Source organism: Aphelocoma coerulescens, chromosome 31 (genome assembly GCF_041296385.1).
Source record: "Aphelocoma coerulescens isolate FSJ_1873_10779 chromosome 31, UR_Acoe_1.0, whole genome shotgun sequence".
Lineage (NCBI taxonomy): Eukaryota > Metazoa > Chordata > Aves > Passeriformes > Corvidae > Aphelocoma > Aphelocoma coerulescens.
This window is the reverse complement of record NC_091044.1, coordinates 2,121,016-2,147,066: the sequence shown is the minus strand read 5'-3', so window position 1 is coordinate 2,147,066 and position 26,051 is coordinate 2,121,016. Positions and strand designations below refer to the sequence as shown.

Below are 26,051 nucleotides of genomic sequence, written 5' to 3'. Positions count from 1 at the left end.
CTTCATTTCCCCCTTACTCTCCCCCCTTGATCTCCTCCCATTTTGTCCCCCATCTCATCACTCATTCTCCCATCATTTTCCTCCTCAGTCTCCCCCCTCCATCTCCCCCTTATTCTCTCCCCATATCCCCCACCCTGCCTCTCCCCTTCATCCCCATCCCGTCCCTTTCTCCCCGCACCCTCATCTGCCTCTTTCTCTCCGATTTCCCCTTTTTCTTTCCATTTTCCCCCTCAGATCCTTTTCCCTCCATTTCTCCCCTCAGACCTTCGCCCCCCCCACTCCCCGTTTTCCCGCCTTTTCCCCGCGCGGCGCGCGGCGCATGGCGCCGCCCAGCGGCCGGGAGGACTCCACGCTCCCGCACGCCCCCCGCCCCTCCCTCTCCTCGCCTCTCTCTCCCTCCGCCTCCCCTTTTCCCGCCCCTCCCTCTCTCCGGCCCCCTCTCTCCCCGCTCCTCCTCCTCCCTCCGTCCCTCTCTCTCCTCCTTCTCCTCCCTCTCCCCGCCCCTCCCGGCCCTCCCTCCGCGCACGCGCCCCGCGGCGCCCTGGCGGCGGAGCCAAGATGGCGGCGGTGGTTCAGAATGTGGTCAAGCTGTGAGTGCGGGTCCCCCCCCTTCACCCCCCCCCGTGGCGCGGGAATGGTGCGGCCCGGCCGGGCGCGGGAAGCGGGGCCCCCCCTTACCCCCGCGCGCCGGGCGGGACCAAGTGGGCGGGAAGGGGGGGGAGCGACACGCGCGCATTGTTCGGGGTGAACTTTGCTGGGGGGGGGGGGTTAAGGACACCCCAAAATCCCCCCCAGCACCGGGAGGGCCTCAGGGATCTGAGCGGGAGGGGAGCCTGGGAGGGTCCCGAGGGCCCGGCGGGGTCCCCCAGGTCTGGCCCTGAGAGGGTCCTGGAGAGGGCAAGGGGGGGGGGTCATCCCTGTAAAGCGTTAAAATTCCCGGTATTGTGTCCGTGTATCTCCCTGTGCCTCATTATGTATCCCTAAACTCCCGTGTGCGAGCGTCCTGTAGAGGCCAAGGACGGGGGAGTCATCCCAGCACATCCCTGTGCATCCCCATGCATCCCCGAATGTCCCGGTACATCCCTGGACATCCCCGAATGTCCCGGTACATCCCTGTACGTCCCCTGTTCTTCCCTGGACGTTGCTGCGCTGCTTCCCTGTGCATCCCAGCGAGAGGGTCCTGCAGAGGCCGAGTTGAGGGGAGTCATCCCTGTGCTCCCCTCTGTATCCCTGTGCTTCCCTCTGTATCCCTGTGCTTCCCTCTGTATCCCTGTGCTTCCCTCTCCATCCTCGTCCATCCCTGTGCTCCCCTCTGTATCCCTGTGCTCCCCTCTGTATCTGTACTTCCCTCTGTATCCCTGTGCTTCCCTCTGTATCCCTGTGCTCCCCTCTGTATCCCTGTACCTCTTTCTCCATCCTTGTCCATCCCTGTGCTCCGTCTCTTCCGTCCCTGCCCTTCCCTGCACACCCCGTGGGAGTGTCCTTGGCGGAGTGGGAAGTTGTTGTGCCTTTTACCCCTCACAATCTCCGCCTGTATCCCTGGTGTTCTCCGGTTTTGCTCCTCGGTTCTACCCCTGGGAATCTCCAGCTTTGTCCCCACCGTTCTCCAGTTGGACCCCTGAACATCTTTTATCCCCGACATTCTCTGGTTCTATCCCTGAGAACCTCCGGGTTTGTTCCTGCAGTTCTCTACTTGTATTCCCGAGGCTTTCCAGTTGTATCCCTGATATTCTCCAGGATTTCATCCGTGGCAGCCTCCAGTTGTATCCCTGACACCTCCTGGCCACGATCCTTGTTGGGCTCCCCGTTCCCCCATTCCCCCGGTCCCAGTGCTGGGCCACGATCCCTGCTGGGCTCCCCATTCCCAGCGCTCTCCCTGCCCTTCCCGGTGCCATCCCTGCCCTTCCCGGGCTGATCCGTGCCGTTCCCAGGCTGGGCGAGCAGTACTACCGGGACGCCATGGAGCAGTGCCACAGCTACAACGCCCGGCTCTGCGCCGAGCGCAGCGTCCGCCTGCCCTTCCTGGACTCCCAGACCGGCGTGGCCCAGAGCAACTGCTACATCTGGATGGAGAAACGGCACCGCGGGCCCGGTACGGCCGGAACGCCGGGAACGAGGCGGGAACGCCGGGAACGAGGCGGGAACGCCGGGGGAGCAGCGGGGAAATGCTGGGGGAGCGATGGGAAACCCTGGGACAGCAGTGGGGAAATGGTGGCAGGAGGGGAGGGAAACAACGGGAGAAGGACGGGAAATGGTGGGGAAATGATGGAATAACGGTTGGGAAACCACGGGAGAACAGCGGGGAAGCAGCCGGGGAGTGGCCGGAGAGCACCGGGGAGACAGTGGGGAAGCGCTGGGGAGGGGAAGGGGCCAGGGACGCTCTGGGCTGCTCTGTCCCCTCCTTGGGAATGTTTGGAGTGTTTTATCACAGCCTGGGATGATTCCGAGGAGTTCTGTCACCCCCTGGCCCGATTTTGGGGAGTTTCCCGGGATTTTTCCGCAGGTTTGGCGGCCGGGCAGCTCTACTCGTACCCGGCGCGGCGCTGGCGTAAGAAACGCCGCGCCCACCCCCCGGAGGACCCCCGGCTCTCCTTCCCTTCCATCAAACCCGGTAATTCCGCCCATTCCCTGCTGGATTTCTGGGAATGCCGCCCCGGATCCGCCAGGATCCAGCGCCCACCCTCATTTTTCCCGTTTTTTCCCCATTTTTCCCCAGACACGGAGCAGACACTGAAGAAGGAGGGGCTGATCTCCCAGGACGGGAGCAGCCTGGAAGCGCTGCTGAGGACGGATCCTCTGGAAAAACGTTCCCTGCCGGACCCCAGGATGGACGATGACAGCCTGGGAGAGTTCCCGGTCACCAACAGCCGCGCACGGAAGGTGCTGCCAGGAATTCCGGGATGGGAACCGGGAATTCCCGCCGGGAACCGGGAATTTCGTGCCACAAACTCAGATTTTCCAGCCCCTTCTCCCGCTCCAGGCGTGGATTTTAGGGCTTGGGATGGGTTTGGTGGGAGAGGGAAAGGGGGAATTCCAGCCCCAGGTTCGTAGGGTTCCAGGGTTCGTAGGAAGGAGGTTCTGGAGCCAAAATTGGGGAATTTTTTGGCCTGAGAAGAAATTTAGGAAAAGGGAGTTCCAGGTTAAAAAAAGAAAAATCAAGGGAAGGAAGGAAGTTCGGGAAGAGTGGAGTTTCTGATCCCAGAGTTTAGGGAGAGAGAGTTCCTGGTCCCAGAATTCAGTGGAGGGGAGATTCTGGCCCTACAATTCAGGGGGAGGGAAATTCCAGCCCAGAAATTCAGGGAAAGGGGAGTTTTGGGGTCATTTTCCCAGAATTCCATATTTTTCCCCTTCTGAGGCTTTTCCACAACGTTTTCGAACACGGAAACCTTTTCCCAGCCTCGTTTCCTTTTGCCTTTTCCAAAACTCCTCCTCCTCCAAGCGTTTTCCCACCAGATCAGGCCCTTCCGCGACGTTTTTGGGGGGATAAAACATCCTGAATTCCATCCACAAGAACCTTTCTGTGCCTCCTTTGGGATGGATTCAGCTGCATCCCCTCCCGTGTCCTGTTTTTCCTGTTGCTTTTCCCTGGGATTGATTTTCCTGCAGTAACCCCTCTCCTCGTTCCCAGCGGATCCTGGAGCCGGACGATTTCCTGGACGATTTGGATGACGAGGACTACGAGGAGGACACGCCCAAGAGGAGGGGGAAGGGCAAGGCCAAGGTGAGGGAATTCCTGGGAATTCCACTCCCGGGGCGACCCCACAGGGAGGAAAGCTGGGGTTTGCGCCGAGAATCCCTCGTTTCTCCCGAATTCCCGAGGATCTGCTGTCCCTCGGCCGTTCCCAGCGCGTGGCACTGTTGGATCGCTCCCGCCCCGGCCGTGTCCCTTCCGTGCCCTCTCAGCTCCCGACTTTTCCCTAAATCCCGACTTTTCCGCAGGGAAAAGGCGTCGGAGGGGCTCGGAAGAAGCTGGACGCGGCCATCCTGGAGGACCGGGACAAGCCCTACGCCTGCGACAGTGAGTGCCGGGGCCGTTCCGGGCGTGGGGCCGCCGGGATCGGGGGATTCCAGCCCGGGCAGGAGATCCCCACGTCCGGGGAGGGCAGGGCCGGGCTCCCGCCTTCCTCCCGCGGAGGGGGCCGGAGTTGTCCCACCGGGAACGCCGGGAAACGGCCCCGGGGCCGAGGGTGGCGCGAGCGCTGGAGGTGAGGAAATCAGGATAGGAAGGAGGATGGAAGGATAAAAACGGGGATAAACTTCCCAAACAGCCCCCAGAGGCTGGGAAGGCCCCTCCCCCTCATCCCAGTGGTTTTCCAGTCGGATCCGTGTCCCTGGGACCCATTCCCAGCCCTCCTTAAAGCCCCTTAAGGAGCTGGGAGCCGTGAAATCCAACAGAAGCCTGGGAGCAGGGATTCCATGCCCAGGCCAGGCCCCCCCAGCCCAGGATTCAGCGGGATAACGGGATGGAAAAGCTTCGCCAGCTCCTTTTTCTCTCTTCTTCCTCCTGTCCTGCCACTTCCCAGCACTAATTCTCCCCCTGGCTCCCTGAGGTTGTGTTTTTCCTGCCCTTTTTTCCTGGTTTTCCGTGTGTCTGTGTCCTCTCACGACTTCTCTTTCTGTGTTTCAGACAGTTACAAACAAAAGCATTCCTTGAAACCTCCCGACCGAGGTAGTTCCGCTCTCTCTCTGCTCGTTTTTCCTGCTTTTCCTCCTTTTTTCCTTTTTTTTTTTTCCGTGGGGTTTTCCCACCCCAAAAAGAATCCCCCTGCGGAGCCCCGGGATCGGCGGGAGGAGGGGAGGGAGAAGCCAAAGGCCACGGGAGCGACGTCAGCGCCGGCCCGGCCCCGCTCCGGCCCCCTGACCCTTTTCCAGCAGGGAATGAGGCCGGGAAAACAAAGATTAACCCCCCCTGTGGAGCCAGCAGTGGGAAAAACACGGAGCTTCCACCCAAATCCACCCCCGGCTCCCGAATCCCGGGATGTGCCGCTGCCTTTAAAGCTCCCCGGTGTTGTTTTCCCGCTCCAAATCCGCGGGGTTTTTGCCTAAAAAAGCCCCAAAAAATCGGGATCGGCCGCAGGGGGGATGGGGAGTTCGGGATGTTCCCGAGGCTCCTGTTCCTCGCCTTGGGAGGAGGAATCCGGAGCCGCGCTTGGAGATTGTCCTGGAGGTTTTGGGGGGAAAAAGGTCACTTTGGAGCCCCGTGGACGGGGAGGGAAGCGGGAATTTCATGGGAATCCCGTTGGAATTGCAGCTCTCGGGGCCGTTTTTCCTCGGTGCTGCTCCGATCCCGAGCATTTTCCCCAAAAACCCCTCAGATCCCAGGGCAATTCCCGTGGCTTTTATCCCAAAAAACCAGCATGGGCTGCTGGAGTCGGCCTCCCTGTGGAAGTTCAGCCCCATTTTCCCTGATCCAGCTGCTTTTTCCCTGATTTCTCCACAGTCCGGGGGGATCCCAGTGGATCCAGAAACTTCCGTGTTGTTCTGGAAAAGCTCCAAACTCGGGAAATTTCATCCCAAAGCGGCTTTTTCCCAATTAATGGAAAAACACGGGGAAAACATGTTGGGAAACCTCTCCACCGAGCCCTGGAATTCCCCCTCTGGCACCGTTTTTTTTGGGATTTTATCCTGATGCCTTGTGCTGGGAGGGAGCCAGATCTGTGCTCGTCCTTCCCACGCCGAAATGGGGCTGGAAAGGGATTTTGGGGTGTCCTTGGATAAGGAAAAACCCAAAAAATCCCTGGAAAAGCAGCGATGGGGAACTGGAGACGATTCCCTGATCCACGAGGTGCCGGATCAAGGGAGAAACCTCCCCAATTTTGGGGTGGGAAATGGGAAAACCAATGGATTTTGGGCCTTTGGAGGAGCTGGGATGGATCCATGGCCACTGCCAAATCCCTCCTTGGAAGCCCAGAATTCCCGAGTCTCCCCTTCCTTGGTTTTTACCTCGGAATGGGATTTTTTGGGGTGGGGATTTCTTCTCCCCAATACCTTCCTGGGGATTTTGCCATTGGATCCATCCCGGGGTTTTCACCTGGAATTCCTTTGGGATCCCAGGTCGGTAACCTGGAATTCCTTCGGGATCCTGGGGAATTCACCTGGAATTCCTCAGGAATTCCGGGCCGTTGGACCCGATTCCGGCCGGTTCAGGGTCAGCAGGGAGCACCTCCTGCTCTCCCAGCCCGGAGCTGCGGTCGGGGCGGCTCCGGAGGCTTCGGGATTTGGGATTTTTCCCTCCCCTGCTGGGGTCCAACTGGGATTTTTCCCGTTTTTTCTCGGCAGTCTGCGGGAAGCGCTACAAGAACCGGCCGGGGCTGAGTTACCACTACGCCCACTCCCACCTGGCCGAGGAGGAGGGGGACGACAAGGACGATTCCCAGCCCCCCACTCCCGTCTCCCAGCGCTCCGAGGAGCAGAAATGTAAGGAAAAACCCCAGAACTGCCCCCCAGGAAAGCCCTGGGAATGACCGACACCCCAGCCTGAGGTGTCCCGGAGCTGCCCCGGTTCAGGAGCCGCTCCAGGGGGGGAATTCTGTGCCCTGATCCCGGTGTCCCGCTCCGCTTTTCCAGCCAAGAAGGGTCCCGACGGATTGGCCCTTCCCAACAATTACTGCGACTTCTGCCTGGGAGACTCCAAGATCAACAAGAAAACCGGGCAGCCCGAGGAGCTCGTGTCCTGCTCCGACTGCGGCCGCTCCGGTGAGGGACAGCCGGGGCCATCCCGGGGCTCCCGCGGCCCGGAGGGAGCCGGACCAGGGCCGGACGTGGGGGAGGCGTGGAATGGCCGGGGCTGGGGTCGGGGTCGGGGTCGGGGAGGACATTTGGGACCATGGATCCGAGCGTTGATCCAGCACTGCCACGGTGAAGACGTGTCCTGGGGTGTCCCTGAGGTGTCCTGGGGTGTTCCCGCTGTCCCTGAGGTGTCCTGGGGTGTCCTGGGGTGTCCCTGAGGTGTCCCTGGGGTGTCCCTGGAGTGTTCCCACTGTCCCTGGGGTGTCCCCGCTGTCCCTGAGGTGTCCCTGAGGTGTCCCTGGGGTGTCCCTGAGGTGTCCCTGGGGTGTCCCCGGGGTGTCCCCGCTGTCCCCGGAGTGTCCCTGGGGTGTCCCTGAGGTGTCCTGGGGTGTCCCTGGGGTGTCCCTGAGGTGTCCCTGGGGTGTCCCTGAGGTGTCCTGGGGTGTCCCTGGGGTGTCCCCCCTGTCCCTGAGGTGTCCCTGGGATGTCCCCGCTGTCCCTGGGGTGTCCCTGGGGTGTCCCCGCTGTCCCTGAGGTGTCCCTGAAGTGTCCCTGAGGTGTCCTGGGGTGTCCCCCCTGTCCCTGAGGTGTCCCTGGGGTGTCCCCACTGTCCCTGGGATGTCCCCGCTGTCCCTGAGGTGTCCCCGGGGTGTCCCCACTGTCCCTGAGGTGTCCCTGGGATGTCCCTGCTGTCCCTGAGGTGTCCCTCGGGTGTCCCTGAGGTGTCCCCGGGGTGTCCCCACTGTCTCTGAGGTGTCCCCGCTGTCCCCAGGTCACCCGTCGTGCCTGCAGTTCACGCCGGTGATGATGGCCGCGGTGAAGACGTACCGCTGGCAGTGCATCGAGTGCAAGTGCTGCAACATCTGCGGCACCTCCGAGAACGACGTGAGTGCCCCAAAGTTTCCTGGGAGTGCCCCAAGGTTACCTGGGAATGCCCCAAAGTTTCCTGGGAGTGCCCCAAAGTTTCCTGGGAATGCCCCAAAGTTTCCTGGAAGTGCCCCAAAGTTACTTGGGAGTGCCCCAAAGTTACCTGGAAATGCCCCAGAGTTTCCTGGAAATGCCCCAAAGTTTCCTGGGAGTGCCCCAAAGTTACCTGGGAGTGCCCCAAGGTTACCTGGGAGTGCCCCAAAGTTTCCTGGAAATGCCCCGAAGTTTCCTGGGAGTGCTCCCAAGTTTCCTGGGAGTGCCCCAGACTACCTGGGAGTGCCACAAAGTCTCCTAGGAATGCCCCACAATTACCAGGGAATGCCCCAGAATCCACCAGGAATCCCCAGCAGTGACCCAGGAATTCCCCAAATGACCTGGGAACACCCAAAAATTACTTTGCAATGCCCAAAAACCACCTGGGAATGCCCCAGAATTCCCACTGGATGTTTTTTGCGGGAGAAACCTTCAGGGTTTAGGAGTCCATAAGACCCTGGAAAGGCTTTTTTGGGGAAAAACTTTTGGATTTCGATAACCTGCAGGAAGCTCTTGCCTTTCCAGAGCCTTTGGGGACACCGGGGGAGGAAAATTTTGGGGAGGGTAAAATCCTTTGGTGAGCTGTGGGACACGGGAGAGGCTTTTTGGGGGGGAGGGAAAGCGGGAATTCCGGGAGCGGAGCGATTGGAATCTGCCCGGCCCAGGACCAGCTGCTGTTCTGTGACGACTGCGACCGCGGCTACCACATGTACTGCCTGACCCCGCCCATGTCCGAGCCCCCCGAAGGTGAGTCCCGCCCTTCCCGGCCTCTGGAATTCCCGGCCCCACCCCAAAACCTCCCCGGGAGTGGGAAACCCTGGGGCTCCTTGGCCTGGCTCTTCCCAGGTTTCCTTCTGGGCTGTGGGGAGGGGTTCATGGTCCCAAATCCTCCTCTTCCTCCTTTTTCCTCCTCTTCCTCCTCCTTTTCTTCCTCCTCTCTCTCCTCTTCCTCCTCGTCTTTTCTTCCTCATTTTCCTTCCTGAATTCCTGAATTCTCCCTCCTCTTCCTCCCTCTTATTCCTCCTCTTCCTCCTCTTTATTCTCTTTTTCCTCTTCTTTTCTCCTCCTCTTTCTCCTCTTCCTCCTCATCTTCCTCGTCTTTTCTTCCTCATTTTCCTTCCTGAATTCCTGAATTTCCGCCCTAATTCCTGAGTTCTTCCTCCTCTTCCTCCTTGTTATTTCTCCTCTTCATTCTCTTTTTCCTCTTCTTTTCTTCCTCCTCTTCCTCCTCTTCCTTCCTCCTCATCTTCCTCATCTTTTCTTCCTCATTTTCCTTCCTGAATTCCTGAATTCTCCCTCCTCTTCCTCCCTCTTATTTCTCCTCTTTATTCTCTTTTTCCTCTTCTTTTCTCCTCCTCTTCCTCCTCCTCTCGCTCCTCCCCCTCCCCCCTCGTTAGCCCCCGTGGTTAATTGTCCTCCCGGGGGGCTGAGGCCGAAGGCTGATCCCGGTTTTCCGCAGGGAGCTGGAGCTGCCACCTCTGCCTGGACCTGCTCAAGGAGAAGGCGTCGATTTACCAGAACCAGAACAGCTCCTGATCCCGCTCTTCCTCCTCCTCCTCTTCATCCCCATCCCCTCCTCATCCTCACCCCCTCGGCTTTGGGGCCTTTGCCTTTTTTTCCCAGGTTTTTTTTTGGGTCATTTTTCTTCCTTTACCTTTTTTTTTTTTTCTTTTTTTTTTTCCCTTTTATTTCCTTTATTTTCATTTTTTTGGGGGGGTCCTTTTTATTTCCCTTTTTTGCCTTCTTTTCTCTTTTGGTTCTTTTTTCCCTTTCATTTTCTTCTTTTTTCTTTTGTTTTCTTCCTTTTGAGATTCTGTTTTAATTCCCTTTTTTCCTTTACTTTTTTCTTTCATTTTCCTCTTTTTTTGCTTTATTTTCCTTTTTTGCTCTTTCTTTTTTTTTCTTCTATTTTCTTGGGTTTTGGGATCTTTTCCCTTGTTTGTAATTTCTTCTTCTCTCTCTTTTATTTTTGCTCTTTTTTCTTTTTTTTTAAATTTTCTTTTTTCCTTTATTTTCTCATTTTATTTTTTTTCCTCCTTTTTTCTTTTTTCCTTCTATTTCCCTTTCCTTCCTTATTTTTTTTATCTCCTTTATTCATCCTGGGTTTTTTTTTTAATCTCTTCCATTCCCTTCATTTCACCTCTTTTTTTCCTCCCTTTTCTTTATTTTGGATCCTTTTTTCCCTTTTCCTTCCCCTCCCTCCATTTTTGGGTGGATTCCGTTGATTCCAGGATTTCAGGGCCCTTTCTCCCCTCCCCCCACTCCCCCCGGTGATTTTTGGGGTGATTTTCATCCCTTCCACCCCCCCAAGTTCCCAGGATTTCACCCCAAAACTCACCCACTCCCCCCCCCCCCAGCACCGCGGGTGCCGAACTCTCCCTTTTCCCCCCTTTTTTTTTTTTGGGAATTCCGGGGCAGTTTTGGGGCTTTTTCTTCCGTTTTTCTGGTTTTGGAGGGGAGATTTTTCCTGCTTTGATTTTTGTTCCCTTTTCCCCCATTTTTATCACCCCCCCACCCCCCCAAAGGATGCTCCCAGCCCCTCCCCCACCCCCACGAGGCCTTACCCCTCCCCCACCCCCTCCGGCCGCCACCGAATGGGGCAAAATCCCCGGATTTGGGGATTCCCCCCCGCCCCTCCCCCACTGGCTCAGAAAGGGGCAAAACCCCCCAATTTTGGGGTTTTCCCCTGGCTCCCCCCCCCCAGGGTTGGGTTTGGGGTTCGGGGGGGTGGGGGAGGGGTTGAGGTTGGGATTTTTCAGGGGGGAAAAAAGCCCCTTTTGCCCCCAAAACGCCGCTGGGGGAGGGGGGAGGGGGAGAGGCCGCGGGTGTGGGGCTGTGGGGACCCCCCCGGAATCCCCCAAATGCCCCCAATCCCAAATTCCGCCCCCTCCCCGGCTCCCGTGGACTGAATGTGCCTGTTTTTCTAAAAAACACAAAAATAAATGGACTTTAAAGCACCTACCTCCGACTGCCCCTCCCCCCACACACCCCCAAACCCCCCCGGATCCCCCCCGAGAGGAGCCCCCGGGATGGGCCCCAAAACGGCCCCAAAAACGGCGAAAATCACCCCAAAAACAGCCTAAATGACCCCAGAACCAGCCAAAATAATGCAAAAAATGAAATAATCCCGAAATGACCGAAACAGCCCAAAGTTCGACCAAAACGGCCCCGAAATGACTGAAGTAATGCAGGAAATGACTGAAATAACCCCAAAAGTACCAAAGTAGCCCCAAGTTTACTGAAATAATGTTGGAATAGCCCCAAAAGTGACCAAATAGCCCCCAAAATGACCAAAAGACCCCCTCAAATTATTAAAATAACCCCAAAATGACTGAAACAGTCCAAAAGTGTTAAAATAACAAAGAGAGACCAAAATAGCCCTAAAAGCACTAAAATACCCCCAAAATAACTCCCGAAGGAATCCAATAGCCCCAAGCTTGACCAAAATAACCCCAAAATGACCCCAAAATGACCAAACAACCCCCAAGTGATGAAAGCATCCCCCAGAATTCTAAAAATCCCAAGTATTCCAAAATGTAACCAAAACACGACCGAGAGAACCCCAAAAAATCATGGAAATGACCCAAAACTGACCGAAATACCCCAGAACTGGCCAAAATAACGCCAAAATGACAGGAAAATTGGCCAAAAGTGCTCAAAATTGACTCAAATCCTGAAAATCCCCCCCCAGAATTCTGGATCTGAGGCCTCATCCCGGTGGTTTCTCTCCTCCCCGTCCCAAGCACGATTTTGGGGGGAATCGACGGCGTTTTGGTTCAAAATGGGCTTTTTTCCCCCGTTTCCGTGCCCTGATGGGGGTGGGGACATGGAAATGTCCCAAATCGGGGGGGATTTATCCCAAATTCCCCTCGGCGAAGCTTCACGGTTGTGTCTTATCCAGGAAAGAGCAAAACGACACCAAAACGGCTCATTTTTCGTAATAAAAATGGCAAAAAACGGAGTAGTGTGGGGTTTTTTGGGGAAAAAAAAGGGAAGTTTGGGGAGAAGTGGGAAATTTGGGGCAAAAATGAGGTTTGGGGACAAATTTGGGGTAAAAAAGTGTGGGATTTGGGGGGCAAATGGGGGATTTGGGGGCAAAATTTGAGGATCTTGGGGCTAAAAAGCAGGGATTTTGGAGCAAAAATGGGGATTTGAGAGCACAATGTGGATTTGGGGCAAAAATTGAGGGGTTTGGGGCTGATGGGTGCCTGGATTTGGGGTAGAAAAATCCCAGGTTTGGGAATTGGGATGTGGCTTCTCCAAGGGCTGACCCTGAGGTTGTGCCGCCCTCTTTTTGGGGTAAAATCTGCCCCATTTGGGGTTTTTTTTCCCCGCCTGGAAACGCGAATTAATCCCATTCCCAGATTTATTTTGCAGCCAAATCACCCGAACTGGGGCAAAGGCCAACGAGCTCCGGGAATTCCAATTAATCCTCGTTAACGAGCTCCGGGGGGGATTCCCGGATGTCTGAGCCCCCTTCGGGGGGGGATGACACCCCCAGACCCCTCGGCCCCCCCGGAACGGCCGCGGGCGGTGCCGGATCCCGAAATTCCCGTGAAGTTTTATTGGGATTCAATAAATAACCCCGGGGGGGAGGGAGCAGGGGACCCCAGCGGGGGCCCGGCCCCAAAATCCCCCTGGGGGGTCCCAAACTCCCCCTCAGGCGCCGTCCTTGCTCTTGGTGCTGCTCAGGGGGACGGCGACATCGTCGTCCTCGAGGTGACCCGCCCTGGAGAGACCCCAAAACCTTTGAGTCGCTCCCCAAACCTCCCAGCCCTTCCCAAAATTTTAATCCTTCCCAATCCCAGAACCTTCAACCTCCAACCCAAAACCTCCGTCCCAACCCAAAACCTCCATCCCAACCCAAAACCTCCAACCCTTCCTGACCCCAAAACCTCCAACCCCAAACCTCTGTCCCAACCCAAAACCTCCATCCCTTCCTGATCCCAAAACCTCCATCCCAACCCAAGACCTCCATCCCAACCCCAAACCTCCATCCCAACCCCAAAACCTCCATCCCAACCCCAAACTTCCATCCCAACCCCAAAACCTCCATCCCAACCCCAAACCTCCATCCCAACCCCAAACCTCCATCCCTTCCTGATCCCAAAACCTCCATCCCAACCCCAAAACCTCCAACCCAACCCCAAAACCTCCAACCCAGCCCCAAACCTCCATCCCAACCCCAAACCTCCATCCCAAAACCTCCATCCCTTCCTGACCCCAAAACCTCCATCCCAACCCCAAACCTCCATCCCTTTCTGGCCCCAGAGCTCCTGGGTTCCTCCAAGCACCAGTCCCACCCCGACACGGGGAGATTCCCCCCGGGAAGGGCTGGGGGGTCCCTGGGGGGTCCCTGAGGGGTCCCGGGGGTTCCTGGGGGTTCCTCACCGCCTCTCGACGTCCTTGACGGTCTCGGGCAGGGGCGCGTTGCGGGTCTCGGGCAGGAAGCCGGTGGCGATGGCCGAGACGATGGGCGCGGCCCCGTAGATGACCAGGGGCAGCACCGGGGTCACGTCGGCCGCCATGCGGACCAGGGGGGCCACCATCCCCCCCACGCGGGCCATGGTGCCCCCCAGGCCCATCCCCGTCTGCCTGTGCTGGGAGAGGCACGCGGTGGGCGGAGGGAGGGATGGGGGAGGGAGGGATGGAGGGATGGATGAGGGATGGATGAGGGATGGGAAGGGATGGATGAGGGATGGAGGGAGGGAGGGATGGGGAGGGATGGATGAGGGACGGATGAGGGATGGGGAGGGATGGAGGGAAGGATGGGGAGGGATGGATGGGGATGGATGAGGGATGGGAAGGGATTGGATGAGGGATGGAGGGAGGGAGGGATGGATGAGGGATGGATGAGGGACGGATGAGGGATGGGGAGGGATGGAGGGAGGGATGGGGAGGGATGGATGGGGATGGATGAGGGATGGGATGCTCAGCTGTTGGTTTGGGGGATGGATGGGGGCTGGCGTGCTCGGCGGTGGGGTTGGGGGAGGGATTGATGGATGGGGGATGGATGGGGGCTGGGGGCTCAGTGGTTGGGTTGGGGGATGGATGGGGGATGGATGGGGGATGGATGGGGGCTGGGGGCTCAGTGGTTGGGTTGGGGGATGGATGGGGGATGGATGGGGGATGGATGGGGGCTGGGGGCTCAGTGGTTGGGTTGGGGGATGGATGGGGGATGGATGAGGGACTGGGGGGCTCAGCGGTGGGGTTGGGGGATGGATGGGGGCTGGCGTGCTCGGCGGTGGGGTTGGTGGAGCCGTGGTGGTTGATGAGTGGTTGGGTCAGTGGGTGGCCGGACTGAGCGGTGGTTGGGTTGATGGATGACTCGGTTGGGCTCGTGGAGGGTGGGGTTGGCGCATGGACGGTGACTGGACAGACGGACGGACGGACGGGCAGGCGGGGGCGGGGCTGTGCTGGCCCCACCCACCTGATGACGGTGGGGAAGAGCTCCCCGGAGAAGATGTAGGCGCAGTTGAAGGAGGCGGCCAAGGCGCCCTTCCCGACCACGGCGAAGGCCATGCGCAGCGTCGGCAGCTCTGGGGGCCGGCCGGACAGGTCAGCCCCGGCCCGGCGGCTCCTCAGTGCCCACCCGCCAGCCGTCCTTCACCCCTACGGTGACCCTGCGTCCCCCCCGACCATCCCCCAATGCCCCTTCATCCCACCGACGGTCCTTCATCATCCTCCACCCCATTCTCCTCTGTCCCTCGCCCCGTGTCCCTCCCCCCTCCCTGCGGCCGCTCCCACCGCTGGGCACGAAGATGTTGGCCAGGATGCAGAGGCCGGCGAGCGCCAGGGAGCCGCCCTGGGCCACGCGCCGGCCGAAGCAGGAGATGACCAGCACGGACAGGAGCTTGGCCGGGATGTCCACGGCGCCGAACACCAGCTGGCTCAGGTACACGTTGAAGCCGAAGCCCTGCAGGTCCATGGCCAGCCCGTAGTAGGCGAAGCTGGTGGAGAACCTGCGCCAAAATCCAACAAATCGGCGCCAAAACCACCGGAAATGGGGGGCTCGGGACCCCAAAAGATGAGTTTTGCCCCAAAAGATGGCAGCTGGTCTCAAGAAATTATTTTTTTGCCCCAAAAGTTGTGGACTTGGGTCGGGACCCCAAAAGATGAGTTGGTCTCAAGAAATGATTTTTTTGCCCCAAAAGTTGTGGACTTGTCCCAGAAAGTGGCTTTTTTCCCCCAAAAGATGCTCGATTTTACCCCAAAGGTGGTTTTTTTTCCCAAAATAGTGGGGCTTTTTTTCCCCCAAAAGGTAGGGGTTTTTTCCCAAAGTGTGAAGGGGTTTTCCCCAAAAGATGAAGCTTTGCCCCAAAACGTGGGGCGTTTTTCCCTCAGAAGGTGTTTCTTTGCCCCAAAAATCAGGGACTTTTGCCCAAAAATTGATGGTTTTCTTCCCCGAAATGTGCGGGTTTTTCCCTAAATAGTGTTTTCCCCCCAAAAAGGTGTTTTTTCCCAACAAAAGGTGTTTTCTGCCGGGACGCACCAGACGAAGGAGACCCCGCACGACACCGTCCTCATGCCGGGGGTCCGGACGAGCGCGGCCACGGCCCCGCCCGGCAGCGGCGGCTCCCGGCGCACCAGAGCCCGCAGCACCTGCGGGAGACCCCCGGGATCTGCGGGACCCCCGGGATCCGGGGCGGGGAGGGGGCGAGGGGGGTCCGAAGGGCCTGGGGAGGGGGATCCGGGGGGTTTGGGGGAGGATCCGAGGGGTCTGAGGGGGGATCCGAGGGGTTTGGGGGGGATCCAAGGGGTCTGGGGGGGAACCGAGGGGTCTGAGGGGGAACCGAGGGGTTTGGAGGAGATCCGAGGAGTCTGGGGGGGATCCGGGGGGGTTGGGGGGGAACCGAGGGGTCTGCCGGCGGGGGGGAATCACGATCTGACAGAGGGGATCTGGGGGGATCGATGGGAGAACGGGGGAGGATTTGGGGGACCTCCCACGATCGGGGCGGGTCAGGGGTACAGGGGAAGCTGCCGGGGAACTGGGGGGGATTTAGGGGCAGATCAAGGGAATTTGGGGGTTCAGAGGGGTCTGGGAGGTCCCCAGTCCCCCCCCCACCTCCTCGCTGAGCTTGTCCCCCTCCTCCTTGCGGCCGTTGACCCGCGCGACCTTGCGGAGCCCCCGCAGGGCCAGGTCAGCTCGCCCCGAGGTCACTTGCCAGCGCGCCGACTCCACGTACAGCCTGGGGACGGCCGGGGTGGGCTCGGGGGTCCCGAACCCCCCACCTCCCACCGCCCCCAAAGGGCCCCGGACTGAGGTGTCGGGGGAGGCTCTGGGATCGGGGGGTCCCTGCACCCCCCTCCACCCCAGGGGACCCCGGAGAGAGGGGTCGGGGGAAGGTCAGGGGCAACCCCGGCACTCGAGGGGGGTCTCTCCCACCCTTTAAAGACCCCCCCACCCCCGATATCCCTTTTTTTCCCCCCAAACCCAGGACAGGGGTGGGCGCTGGGGGTCCCGTACCAGGAGTAGAAGAAGAAGACGAAGAAGGGCAGGGACACGACGAGCTGGAGCTGCCGCCAGCGCGGGAGCGCGAAGGCCGCGGCCGCCAGCACGAACTGGCCCAGGGTGTAGCAGTAGCCATTGATGGTCCCGACCACGGCCCGCGCCTCCGTCGGGATCCACTCCATGCCTGCGGCACAACCGCAGGGTCGGGGGCCGTGCCAGGGGCAGCGGGGGGCTTGGGGGTTGGGTTCCTCGTGTGGGTCAGCGGGGTGGGGTCAGTGGGGTGGGGTCAGATCAGTGGGATGGGGTCAGATCACTGGGATGGGGTCAGTGGGATGGGGTCAGTGGGATGGGGTTGGGTCAGTGGGATGGGGTCAGTGGGGTGGGGTTGGATCAGTGGGATGGGGTCAGTGGGATGGGGTCAGTGGGATGGGGTTGGGTCAGTGGGGTGGGGTCAGATCAGTGGGGTGGGGTCAGTGGGATGGGATGGGGTCAGTGGGATGGGGTCAGTGGGATGGGGTTGGGTCAGTGGGATGGGGTCAGGACCCCCCATGGGTCAGTGGGTTTGGGGGTGGATGTGTGGGTCCCTCCCTGGGATGGGGGTCCCACCCCTCCGCGGGGGTCCCCTCCCTCCTGGGGGTCCTTCCCGTGGGATGGGGGTGCCCGGGGGGGCGGCTCACACAGGGAGGCGGAGTTGAGGGACACCCCGGCCATGGCCAGCCCGGTGAGGAAGCGGCACAGGCAGTAGACGAGGAGGGAGGGGGCGGCGGCCGTGCCCACCCCCGTCGCCCCCAGCTGCAGGTAACACCAGGTGAGCAGCGCCCGGCGCCCGAACCTGCGGGGACACGGCACTGGGAGCACTGGGAGCGCTGGGATGGGGGACACGGGGTGCTGGGAGCACTGGGAGTACTGGGATGGGGACACGGGGTGCTGGGGTCACTGGGAGTGCTGGGATGGGGGACACGGCACTGGGAGCACTGGGAGTGCTGGGATGGGGACACGGGGTGCTGGGGTCACTGGGACAGGGCCACGAGCGCTGGGATGAGCGCACAAGGCACTGGGAACACTGGGGTGAAGAATAAGGGCACTGGGAACACTGGGAGAGACGTGGGGGACAAACTGGGACAGACCCACCCTGGGGACACTGGGACCGCAGGGGCCAGAGGGAGCAGAGGACACGCCGCCCCTCTCCCCCTTCCCAGTTCCTCCCAGTTCCTCCCAGTTCCTCCCAGTCCAGCGCCAGCGGCAGCACGCACTTGTCAGAGAGGACCCCGAAGAGCCCGGAGCCCAGCAGGATCCCGGCCATGTAGATGGACTGGGCCACCTGCCTCAGCTTCTTGGACTCACACACCAGGTCCCACTGCCACCGGGAGGGGACAGCGGGGTCACCACGGGGGTCACCGCAGGGGTCACCACGGGGGTCACCACAGGGGTCACCACAGGGGTCACCGCAGGGGTCACCACGGGGGTCACCGCAGGGGTCACCGCAGGGGTCACCGCAGGGACACCGGGGCCACCCTGGGGACGGTCTGGGGGGTCACCCCCGCCTCACCTCGGTGACGATGGTGTCGGTGAAGATGCCGTCCAGGTAGGTCCAGCCGTCGTGGCACGGCTCGGTGGCCGCCTCGGTGGCCGTGCCGTTGGCCACAGCGCTGGCCGAGCCGTTGACATCCAAGAGGTGCCACTGGGGCTCCACGTAGCGGCGGCAGCGCTGGGGCCGGCGGTGGCCGTCCGAGGGGATGGACACGACGAGCGGGACGTCGGCGGGGGTGGCGTTGGCCACGGGCCGGGGCCGGCAGTGGTGCTCGGGGACGCCGGCGGTGAAGTTCTGCAGGAGGTTGTGGCTGGCCAGCATGAGCAGCGGGATGGCCAGCGCGGCCACGTAGGTCACCTGGAAGCGGCCCATCCCCCCCAGGCGGGCCAGCAGCTCCACGAAGGACATGGCCGGAGCTGGACGGGGCCCAGGTCAGCTGTGGGAGGAGGAGGAGGAGGAACGGCTGAGGGACGGAGCGGGGTGGTCAAGGAACGGCCGAAGGATGGTCAGGGGATGGACGGATGCTGGGTCAGGGGAGGGGCGAGGGCGGGATCCAGGGTGGGCCGAGGGATGGCTCAGGAGAGGTCAAGGGTGATTTGAGCGGTCAGTGGAGGGATGACCACGGAATGACCAAGAGATGACCAAGGACGGTGGAGGGAGACCCGGACCGGCCATGGAATAGATTGAAAACAGCATCAAAGACCCTCTATTGATCACCTATTGATTGCTCAATCAATCAATCAATTTATTGGTCTGCCAAATAGATCAATACATTGATGGATTCACCCATCTCTCAATCAATTGATCTATCAATCTGTGGATCCGATTATCAATCTATCAGTCTCATTGATCAATCTGCCTACCAATCTATCAATCTCTATTGATCTATCGAGGTGTCTATTGATAGATCAGTCTATCAATCTGTCAGTCTCTCTGATCTACCAATATATTGATCTATTATCTATTGATCAATCCACCTATCACCCTGTCACTCTCACTCTATTGATTAGTCAATCACTGATTATTTCTTGCTCTCAGCTCCCCCCAGTAAATCAATCAATCAATCAACCAATCAGTCAATCAATCAATCAATCAACCCTCTCTCCCCCTGTCCCAGCAATCCCCCAGATCCCCGGTGATCAATCGATCCCCACCTGCTCTCCTCCTCCTCCTCCTCCTCCCTCGGCCGCTCCCAGGCTCCGGCTCGGACTCTCCGGACTGTCCGGCCTCTCCGGCCGTCCCTCTGTCCCTCCGGCCGTCCCTCTGTCCCTCCGGCCGTCCCTCCCTCGGCCCCGCCCCCCCCAGCCCCTCCTTCACCCCTCGGTCAATCGATCAATCGATGGATCAATGGATTTCTCCGCTGCCCACTCCTGTCTCTGCCCACATATTGATCCTTACCCTATCAATAAATGGATTATCTGCTGATAATAAACCTATTGATCAATCTATTGGTCCCCCTGCCGATCAGTCCAGCAAATTCTTTCTCTATCAATAAATTATTGATCACTAGACCCCTCTTATCTATAATGTGTTCGTCATAATCAGTCCATGATCTCTTTATGTATTAGTTTATTGATCCATAAGTTTCTGTTATTGATCTATTGATCTATTGATTGATCTATTAACCTACTGATGGCTCAGTCAATCAATCTATTGATCTAGATGGATCTACTGATCCATCTGTTCATCTGTGTATCTCTATTACCAATGAATTGATCTCCAATCTATTAATCGATCAACCGATCAGTCTCTATTTTTTTATTGATGAATTTATTGAGCCATGATCCACCAGAGTAACAATCTCCTTCTCCATCAATCAGTCTATTGATCCAGTTATTGATTTATGTTCTATTGATCAATGTATTGATCTTAACCTCTCTATTCATCAGTCTCTTGGCCTGTAATATTCCTATTGATTGATTTATTGACCTTTAATTGCTCTCTTGATTGATTTATTGACCTTTAATCCCTCTGTTGGTTGATTTATTTATTCTGATCTCTCTATTGATCAATCTCTTGGCCTATAATCTCTCTATTGATCAGCCCTTCTCTCCATCAATCCATCTACTGAGCTTTGATCTCTCTCCTGACCTCACTGGGCTCTCCATGACTGACCCATCGATCTGTCTATTGATCACTCACCTGTCCGTCGTTCCCGGTACCTCCTGGCCTCTCCCAGCACCAGATCCCACTGCCCGGAGCCCTTCGCTGGCCGCTACCACCCCCCGGCCCCGCGGCTGCCCATGGCCCTGCCCTGTCCCCGGCCTGGTCCTGCTCCTATTTAAGGCCACCCCCGGTCCCGGTTAACGTTTGACTCCGGATCCCGCCATGGGTCGGTGGAGACGCTCCCGGGGCGGAAATGCCGGTGCCGACCACGCCGGGCCCACCCGGGGACACCCAGCAGCTCCCCCTCCATCCCACCCTCTCCATCCTCCTCCTCGCCCTGGAAGCCCCCAGACCCCGGCAGATGGGGACCCCCCGGCCCCCTCCGGCCCATTCTGCCCCTCTGCGCTGGATCATTGATGAGGCAAAGTCCCAGGGGCCCTGAACCGGATCCCTGGGAGCCCCTTGGACCCCGGGCAGGAGGGCGGCGGGAGCAGCGGCACGTGGGCAGGATGGGGGGGTTGGGGGTGACGGGGGGAGCCGGACACCCGGAATGTCACTGGCGGGGTCAGGGGAGAGGAGGGAATGGCGTGGGCTGGGCGTCCGGACACGTGGATCCTCGGGATCTGTGGGTCCTTGGGACTTCTGGGACATCTGGGTCCATGGCATCCCTACGTCCTCAGAATGTTGGGATCCTTGGGATGCCTGGGTCGTCTGGATCCCTGGGATCCTGGATCCCTGGACTTCCAGGCACTGGAGTCCTTGGTCCTTGGGATCCCGGGTCTTTGGGATGTCTGGGAACTTGGGATCTCTGGGTCCTTGGGATCCCCGATCCTTCCCGCACTCTCTCCTGTGCTTGTCCATCCCCGGCAGCTCCGGCTGGGGTGGGGAGGGGCCGGCGAGGGGGGCCCGCGGTGCCGAGGCCGCGGTGCCCCGCTGGCTCCCGTATTTTCCTTTGGGGCGGGACGGGTCCGGCTGCGCGGGACCCCCCGCGGCCGTGGGAAAACAACCCCCACCCCCACCCCCGCCGGCCGCGTTTCACACGAGTTCTGCTTTTATTGTTTTTTATTCCAGCACGGCCGAACCGTCCTTGACGCGGCGATTTTGGGGGGCCCCACCGTCCCCCCCCCTCTGCAGGGAGGGGGCACCCGGGTCCCCCCCATGGTCACTGTTGTCCCTTTGCTCTTCGGGGGGGTTGGACCCCCTCCATCCCCAAATCCTGCTCCTTCATCCAGCAGGAGCATCGAGGGCTGGGGGGCTCGGGGGTCCCCCAGTGGGGTGGCACTAACGGGGCCCTGTGGAGTTGCTGGACTGGGTGGGCTGGAGCGGGACCTGGAGATGTTGGGCTTCGTCCTTCTGGGATTGTGTCCTGGCAGGGAGGGAGGGATGAGGGGGGTTTGGAGGGAACAGGGGGGTTTTCATGGTGCTGGTCCATTCATCCATCCCATCACTCCATCCATCCCTCCATCCTTCATCCCATCCCATCCCATCCCATCCCATCCCATCCCATCCCATCCCATCCCATCCATCTCCCCACCCCCACGTACAACCAACCCTTCTCTGCCTCCATCCCTTCCCACCATCCATCCATCCCCTCCCCTCACCCCTCATCCCCTCCAACCCCACCTTCCCTCCACCTCCTCCACGGTCTCGGGCAGGGCCATGTTCCGTGTCTCGGGCAGGAAGGTGGCCACCAGCCCCGACACCACGGGCGCGGCGCCGTAGATGATGAACGGCAGCGCCGGGAAGAGCTCGCCCGCCATCTTCACCAGGGGGGCCATGATGCTGCCCAGCCGCGCCATGGTGTTGGCCAAGCCCATGCCCGTCTGCCTGTGGGACACCCAGAGATCCTGAGGGCACCTGAGGGCACCTGAGGGCACCTGAGGGACCACCCTGTCACAGCCACCCCGGCCCTGCCCCCTCCTTACCGGATCACGGTGGGGTAGAGCTCGCCCGTGTAGAGGAAGACGCAGTTGAAGGACGCGGCCAAACAACCCTTCCCGAAGACGGCCAGGGCTGTCCGGAGTGTCCGAAGGTCTGTGGGGACAACGGGACACTGGGGCTGAGTTCACTTGAGAAGAAAAGACCCCAAACACCAGGATTTGGGGCAAATCCCCCACAAAAAGCCAACATGACCCAACCTGGGAGCCCCATCGATGGCTTGAGCTCATCTGGGCCCTCCCAGGGAGGTTGGAGATGAGGGGACGCCACTGCCACCACCCCCGGCCTCACCTCGTGGCACCAAGATGTTGGCCAGGATGGCCAAGCCAGCCAGGATGAGGGCGATGGCCTGGGTGAAGCGGCGCCCCACGTAGGTGATGGTGAGGATGGACACCAGCTTGGCCGGGATGTCCACGGCGCCGAAGATCAGCTGGATCACGTAGATGTCGAAGTCAAAGTTCTGCAGGTCCATGGCCAGCCCATAGTAGGCGAAGCTGGTGGAGAACCTGGGCCACGAGGGGGGAGAGGGGGTGAAAACGTCACCTGTGGGGAGGGGTGGGGTGGCGCAGGGGGGTCAAGGACTTGGGAGGGATGGACGACCACCCACTGGTGTCCTCCACCGCCGGCCGTACCACACAAAGCAGAGGCAGAAGGAGATGCGGCGCACGACCGGCGTCCGGACCAGGTCAAGCACGGTGTGGCGGGTCCTCGATGACATCATCTCCTTCTCCATGTGGGACTTCAGGGTCTGGAGGAACGGGGGGGCTCTGGGATGGGGGTGGGGCACTGGGGTCCCTCTTGTCCCGGGAAAGGTCTGGGCAGGATGGGTGGAAGAGGGGGAGGAGGATCATGGGTGGATGGTGGGATGGAGGTGGTGGATTCATGGATGGGTGGAAGGGATGGATGGGATTGATGGAGATGGCGATGATGGAAGTGACTGAGATGATGAAGATGAATGGATGGAGGGGCAGGATGCTTAAGGGGATGAGGGATACAAATGGCCATGGATGGACAGTTGTCCATGGGGTGGACGTTTAAGGGACCCCTATAAAACCCCCCAGGGATGCGCCGGGGGACCCGGATGGAGCCTTTTACTTCTATGTCGAGCTTGTCCCCTTCCTCCTTCTTCCCATTGATCCTGGCCACCTTCTGGAGCTCCCGCAGGGCCTGGTGGGACTTCCCCACCATGACGAGCCACCGCGCCGACTCCGTCAGCCACCTGTGCAGGAGGGGTTGGGACAGGAGCCCAAGGATCGTCACTGTCCCACCTCCACCCAACCGGCAGTGTCCCCCCATCCCTCTGGCCACTGCTCCTTCCAACCATTCCAGGACCTTCTCTTTGTCCACCTTTCCTTCCACCCTCCACCATTCCGTCCGTCCCACCATCCTTCCATCAACCCATAACTCCAACTGTCCATCCATCCCACCATTCCTACTGCCACCTGCCCATCTCTGCTTCCATCCCAGCGTCCCACCATCCATCCATCCATCCATCCCTCCATCCCATCATCCATCCCTCCATCCCATCATCCATCCCTCCATCCCTCCATCCATCCATCCATCCCTCCATCCATCCCTCCCTCCCTCCCCTTTCCTCCTCCTCCTCACCAAGAGTAGAGGAAGAAGACGAAGAAGGGCAGGGACACCGCAAGCTGCAGCTGGCGCCAGTCGGGGACGGCGAAGGCGATGCCGGCCAGGAGGAACTGCCCGGCGGTGTAGCAGTAGCCCATGAAGGTGCCCACCAGTGCCCGCACCTGCGTCGGCATCCACTCCAGCGCTGCAGGACACGGCACGTGGAGACCACCCGGGAGTGCCCATGGGTACCCCAGGGGACAGGGAGACCACCAGGATGGTGCCCAGAGGACATGGAGACCACCAGGACGGTGCCCACAGGTAGCTCAGGGGAACAGGGAGACCGCCAGGATGGGGCCTGGGGGACATGGAGCCCAGGGCAGGTACTGGGGGGGGACACAGAGACCACCAGGACCGTGCCCAGAGGACACGGACACCACTGGGATGGTTCCCACAGGTTCAGGGGGGACGTGGAGCCCACCAGGATGGCGCCCAGGGCAGGCACTGGGCCCAGGGGTCACGTACAGAGGGAGACGCTGTTGAGGACGATGCCCGAGAAGGCCATGCCCGTCAGGAAGCGGAACAGGCAGTACACGGTGAAGGTGGGCGCGAAGGACGAGCAGGTGCCCATGGTGGCCATCTGCAGGTGGCACCAGGTGAGCACCGAGCGGCGGCCGAACCTGGGCGGGAGGAGGAGGAGCAGCAGGGGGTGAGGAGGAAGAAATGGGGGCGAGGAGGAGGAAGAGGAGAAGGAAGAGGAGGAGGAAGAGTAAAAGGAGAGGAGAAAACGGAGAGGAGGAGGAGGAGACAAGAAGGATGAAGAAGGGGCAGGGGAAGGAAGAAGGGGTGAAGAGGAGGAAAAAGGGATGAGGAAGAGGGTGAGGAGGAGGAAAAGGGAGGAGGAGGAAAGAGAGGGTGAGGAGTAGAAAGAGGAAGAGGAGGGAGCGAAGAGGAGGCAGAGAGGGTGAGACGACCCCCCCAGTGCCACCCCACCCCACCTGCCTGCAGGAGCCCCCCCTCACCTGTCCGAGAGCCCCCCGAAGACAATGCCGCCCGCCAGGACTCCGGCCATGTAGAGCGACTGCGCCAACTGCTTGAGCCCCCGGGAGCTGCACACCAGGTCCCACTGGGGAGGGACGAGGACACGGGGTGGGACAGAGATTGGGGTGACGGGGGTCCCCTCTGGCCTCCTGAACCCCAACACCGCCCGTGGTGGCCGGTAAGGTCAACAAACGGCCAATGGAAAGGTGACACCGAACACTTGGCCACCCTTCCCAGCATCGCCATGGTTGGAAGGTCCATCCAAGTGTCTTGAGACCCCCTTGAGACCCCCTTGTGACCCCCTTGTTGACGGCCACCAACTCCCCATCCCTCTCTTCCCCTCCTGGGGCTTCCCGGCGTTGAATGTCTCTGCCAAAGGCTGAGCAGGGAAGATGCTCCAGTTGGGAGAGGTCAACGTTGTGTTGGCAGCAGACCCTTCATCGGTGCCTCCAGGTGGGACCCGCCCACGGGACTGGGTGAAAAGCCCACCAGACCCCCCCAAAGCCCCCCACCACCGCCCCACCTCAGTGATGATGGTGCTGACAAAGACGCTGCGGTCGTAGGTCCAACCATCGCCACACGGCTCCGTCTCCGGCCCAGAGCTGTTGGGCGCCGAACCGTTGGCCTCCAAAAGCCACCACTGGGGTGTCACGAAGCGCTGGCACCGCTCCCCACGGGGGACCCAGACCCTCAGCAGGGCCTCCGGGTCGAGGCCGGTGGCGTTGGCCTCCGGGCGCAGGCGGCACCAGTGGTCGCTGGTGGCGGCGGTGAAGTTCTGCAGGAGGTTGTGGCTGGCCATCATGAACACGGGCAGGGACAGGAGCAGCACCGAGACCACCTGGAAGCGCCCCATGCCCCCCACGTGCTCCAGGAGGCTGGCGAAAGCCATCCTGCCACTGCCAGGGCCCGGGAACACCCCGCAGCCATGCAGAGCCCCGGATTTCAGGGGTTTCACCCCAAAAAATGCCTCCCTGTCCCACGCGGTGTCCTCCCTCCGCCAGGACTGGGGGGTGGTCTCCTATATAACGTGGCCCACGTGTGGCTTGGGTTAATGTTTGACATCTCCAGGGGGGTTTTCTGGTGGTTTTCCAGCAGGAAAAAGGCAAAAATGCAGCACAAAGGTGTCCGGGGGGAAAAAAAAGTTGTTTTAGGGGCAAAAGTCCCTCAAAGTGGGGCAAAACTGGAGCAATTTGGGGCAGGAAGACAAGGAATACCTAATTTTTAAAAAATTATTGGTTTTCAGCTTTGCTTTTTTGAGGGGAAAAGGCAGGTTTTGGAGAGGGGCCGTGCAGGAGGTTGGGTGGGCATCAAGGTGGGCATCGCGTAGAGGGGAAGTCTCCTGGCCTGGGCCAATGTCTGGCCTTCAGCGGCACCTTTGGGTTAAATTTTAGCGATTTCAGTGGTCAAAAGGCGACCGAAAGGTGCTGACGGAGGTGGCCCTGCCTGGGTCAGTGCATTCCCCACAGGGGGTTAATTTTTAACGGGGAGGTTGATGGGGCCAAGGGACACATCGGCAACGGGAGCAAGGGCCGGGGTGGCTTCGGGGGACGGAAATCAGGGAAGGGGCACCACAGCAGCGCCGGGAGGGGGCAGGGTGGGATTCGGGAGCTCCTGGTGCTTCCCCACCTTCTCTGAGATCTGGGGGACGCCTCTACCAGGACGAGAGTTGGTTTGGGGTTATTGAGGATGGTCCTGTTGGAGATGACATCCAACGTGGTGTTC

General features: G+C 59.9%; 3 protein-coding genes across 4 annotated transcripts; 1 reads left to right on the top strand and 2 right to left on the bottom strand.

Annotated features, from left to right (window-relative positions):
- The first annotated feature begins 522 nt into the window (after positions 1 to 522).
- Positions 523 to 10,211, top strand: DPF2 (double PHD fingers 2). The gene is made up of 11 exons (XM_068998223.1): positions 523 to 590; positions 1,932 to 2,092; positions 2,504 to 2,611; positions 2,717 to 2,880; positions 3,629 to 3,721; positions 3,940 to 4,018; positions 6,280 to 6,417; positions 6,568 to 6,696; positions 7,502 to 7,614; positions 8,355 to 8,436; positions 9,149 to 10,211. The coding sequence occupies exons 1-11, from the start codon at positions 559 to 561 to the stop codon at positions 9,223 to 9,225; spliced, it is 1,176 nt and encodes a 391-aa protein (XP_068854324.1). The 5' UTR covers positions 523 to 558; the 3' UTR covers positions 9,226 to 10,211.
- Positions 10,212 to 12,230: 2,019 nt separating this feature from the next.
- LOC138100383 (solute carrier family 22 member 6-like) lies at positions 12,231 to 19,915 on the bottom strand. 2 transcript variants are annotated; one of them, XM_068998212.1, is made up of 11 exons: positions 19,815 to 19,915; positions 17,691 to 18,108; positions 17,395 to 17,498; positions 16,819 to 16,973; positions 16,157 to 16,325; positions 15,755 to 15,878; positions 15,182 to 15,291; positions 14,437 to 14,651; positions 14,120 to 14,228; positions 13,081 to 13,284; positions 12,231 to 12,418 (listed from the first exon to the last, which is right to left on the bottom strand). In XM_068998212.1, the coding sequence occupies exons 2-11, from the start codon at positions 18,078 to 18,080 to the stop codon at positions 12,349 to 12,351; spliced, it is 1,650 nt and encodes a 549-aa protein (XP_068854313.1). In that variant the 5' UTR covers positions 18,081 to 18,108; positions 19,815 to 19,915; the 3' UTR covers positions 12,231 to 12,348. The 2 variants fall into 2 exon arrangements, with proteins under 2 accessions (XP_068854313.1, XP_068854314.1); XM_068998213.1 differs by lacking the exon at positions 12,231 to 12,418 and having other exon boundaries at positions 13,103 to 13,289.
- Positions 19,916 to 20,822: 907 nt separating this feature from the next.
- Positions 20,823 to 25,337, bottom strand: LOC138100384 (solute carrier family 22 member 6-B-like). The gene is made up of 10 exons (XM_068998214.1): positions 24,853 to 25,337; positions 24,311 to 24,414; positions 23,814 to 23,968; positions 23,325 to 23,493; positions 22,812 to 22,935; positions 22,349 to 22,464; positions 22,008 to 22,222; positions 21,704 to 21,812; positions 21,402 to 21,605; positions 20,823 to 21,144 (listed from the first exon to the last, which is right to left on the bottom strand). Exons 1-10 carry the CDS (start codon positions 25,216 to 25,218, stop codon positions 21,060 to 21,062), a joined length of 1,647 nt encoding a protein of 548 aa, XP_068854315.1. The 5' UTR covers positions 25,219 to 25,337; the 3' UTR covers positions 20,823 to 21,059.
- Between the last annotated feature and the right edge of the window lie 714 nt (positions 25,338 to 26,051).

Coding starts and splice junctions, on each gene's coding strand:
- LOC138100383 (XM_068998212.1), bottom strand. CDS start 18,080: ATGTCCTTCGTGGAGCTGCTGGCCCGCCTGGGGGGGATGGGCCGCTTC. Junction 14,652..15,181: donor TGCGGGGTCTCCTTCGTCTG/GTGCGTCCCGGC, acceptor ATTTTGGCGCAG/GTTCTCCACCAGCTTCGCCT. Junction 14,229..14,436: donor CAACATCTTCGTGCCCAGCG/GTGGGAGCGGCC, acceptor GCCGGCCCCCAG/AGCTGCCGACGCTGCGCATG.
- LOC138100384 (XM_068998214.1), bottom strand. CDS start 25,218: ATGGCTTTCGCCAGCCTCCTGGAGCACGTGGGGGGCATGGGGCGCTTC. Junction 24,415..24,852: donor TCAGCACCATCATCACTGAG/GTGGGGCGGTGG, acceptor GTCCCTCCCCAG/TGGGACCTGGTGTGCAGCTC. Junction 21,145..21,401: donor GTGGAGGAGGTGGAGGGAAG/GTGGGGTTGGAG, acceptor CCTCCCTGCCAG/GACACAATCCCAGAAGGACG.
- DPF2 (XM_068998223.1), top strand. CDS start 559: ATGGCGGCGGTGGTTCAGAATGTGGTCAAGCT. Junction 6,418..6,567: donor GCGCTCCGAGGAGCAGAAAT/GTAAGGAAAAAC, acceptor CCGCTTTTCCAG/CCAAGAAGGGTCCCGACGGA. Junction 7,615..8,354: donor GCGGCACCTCCGAGAACGAC/GTGAGTGCCCCA, acceptor TGCCCGGCCCAG/GACCAGCTGCTGTTCTGTGA.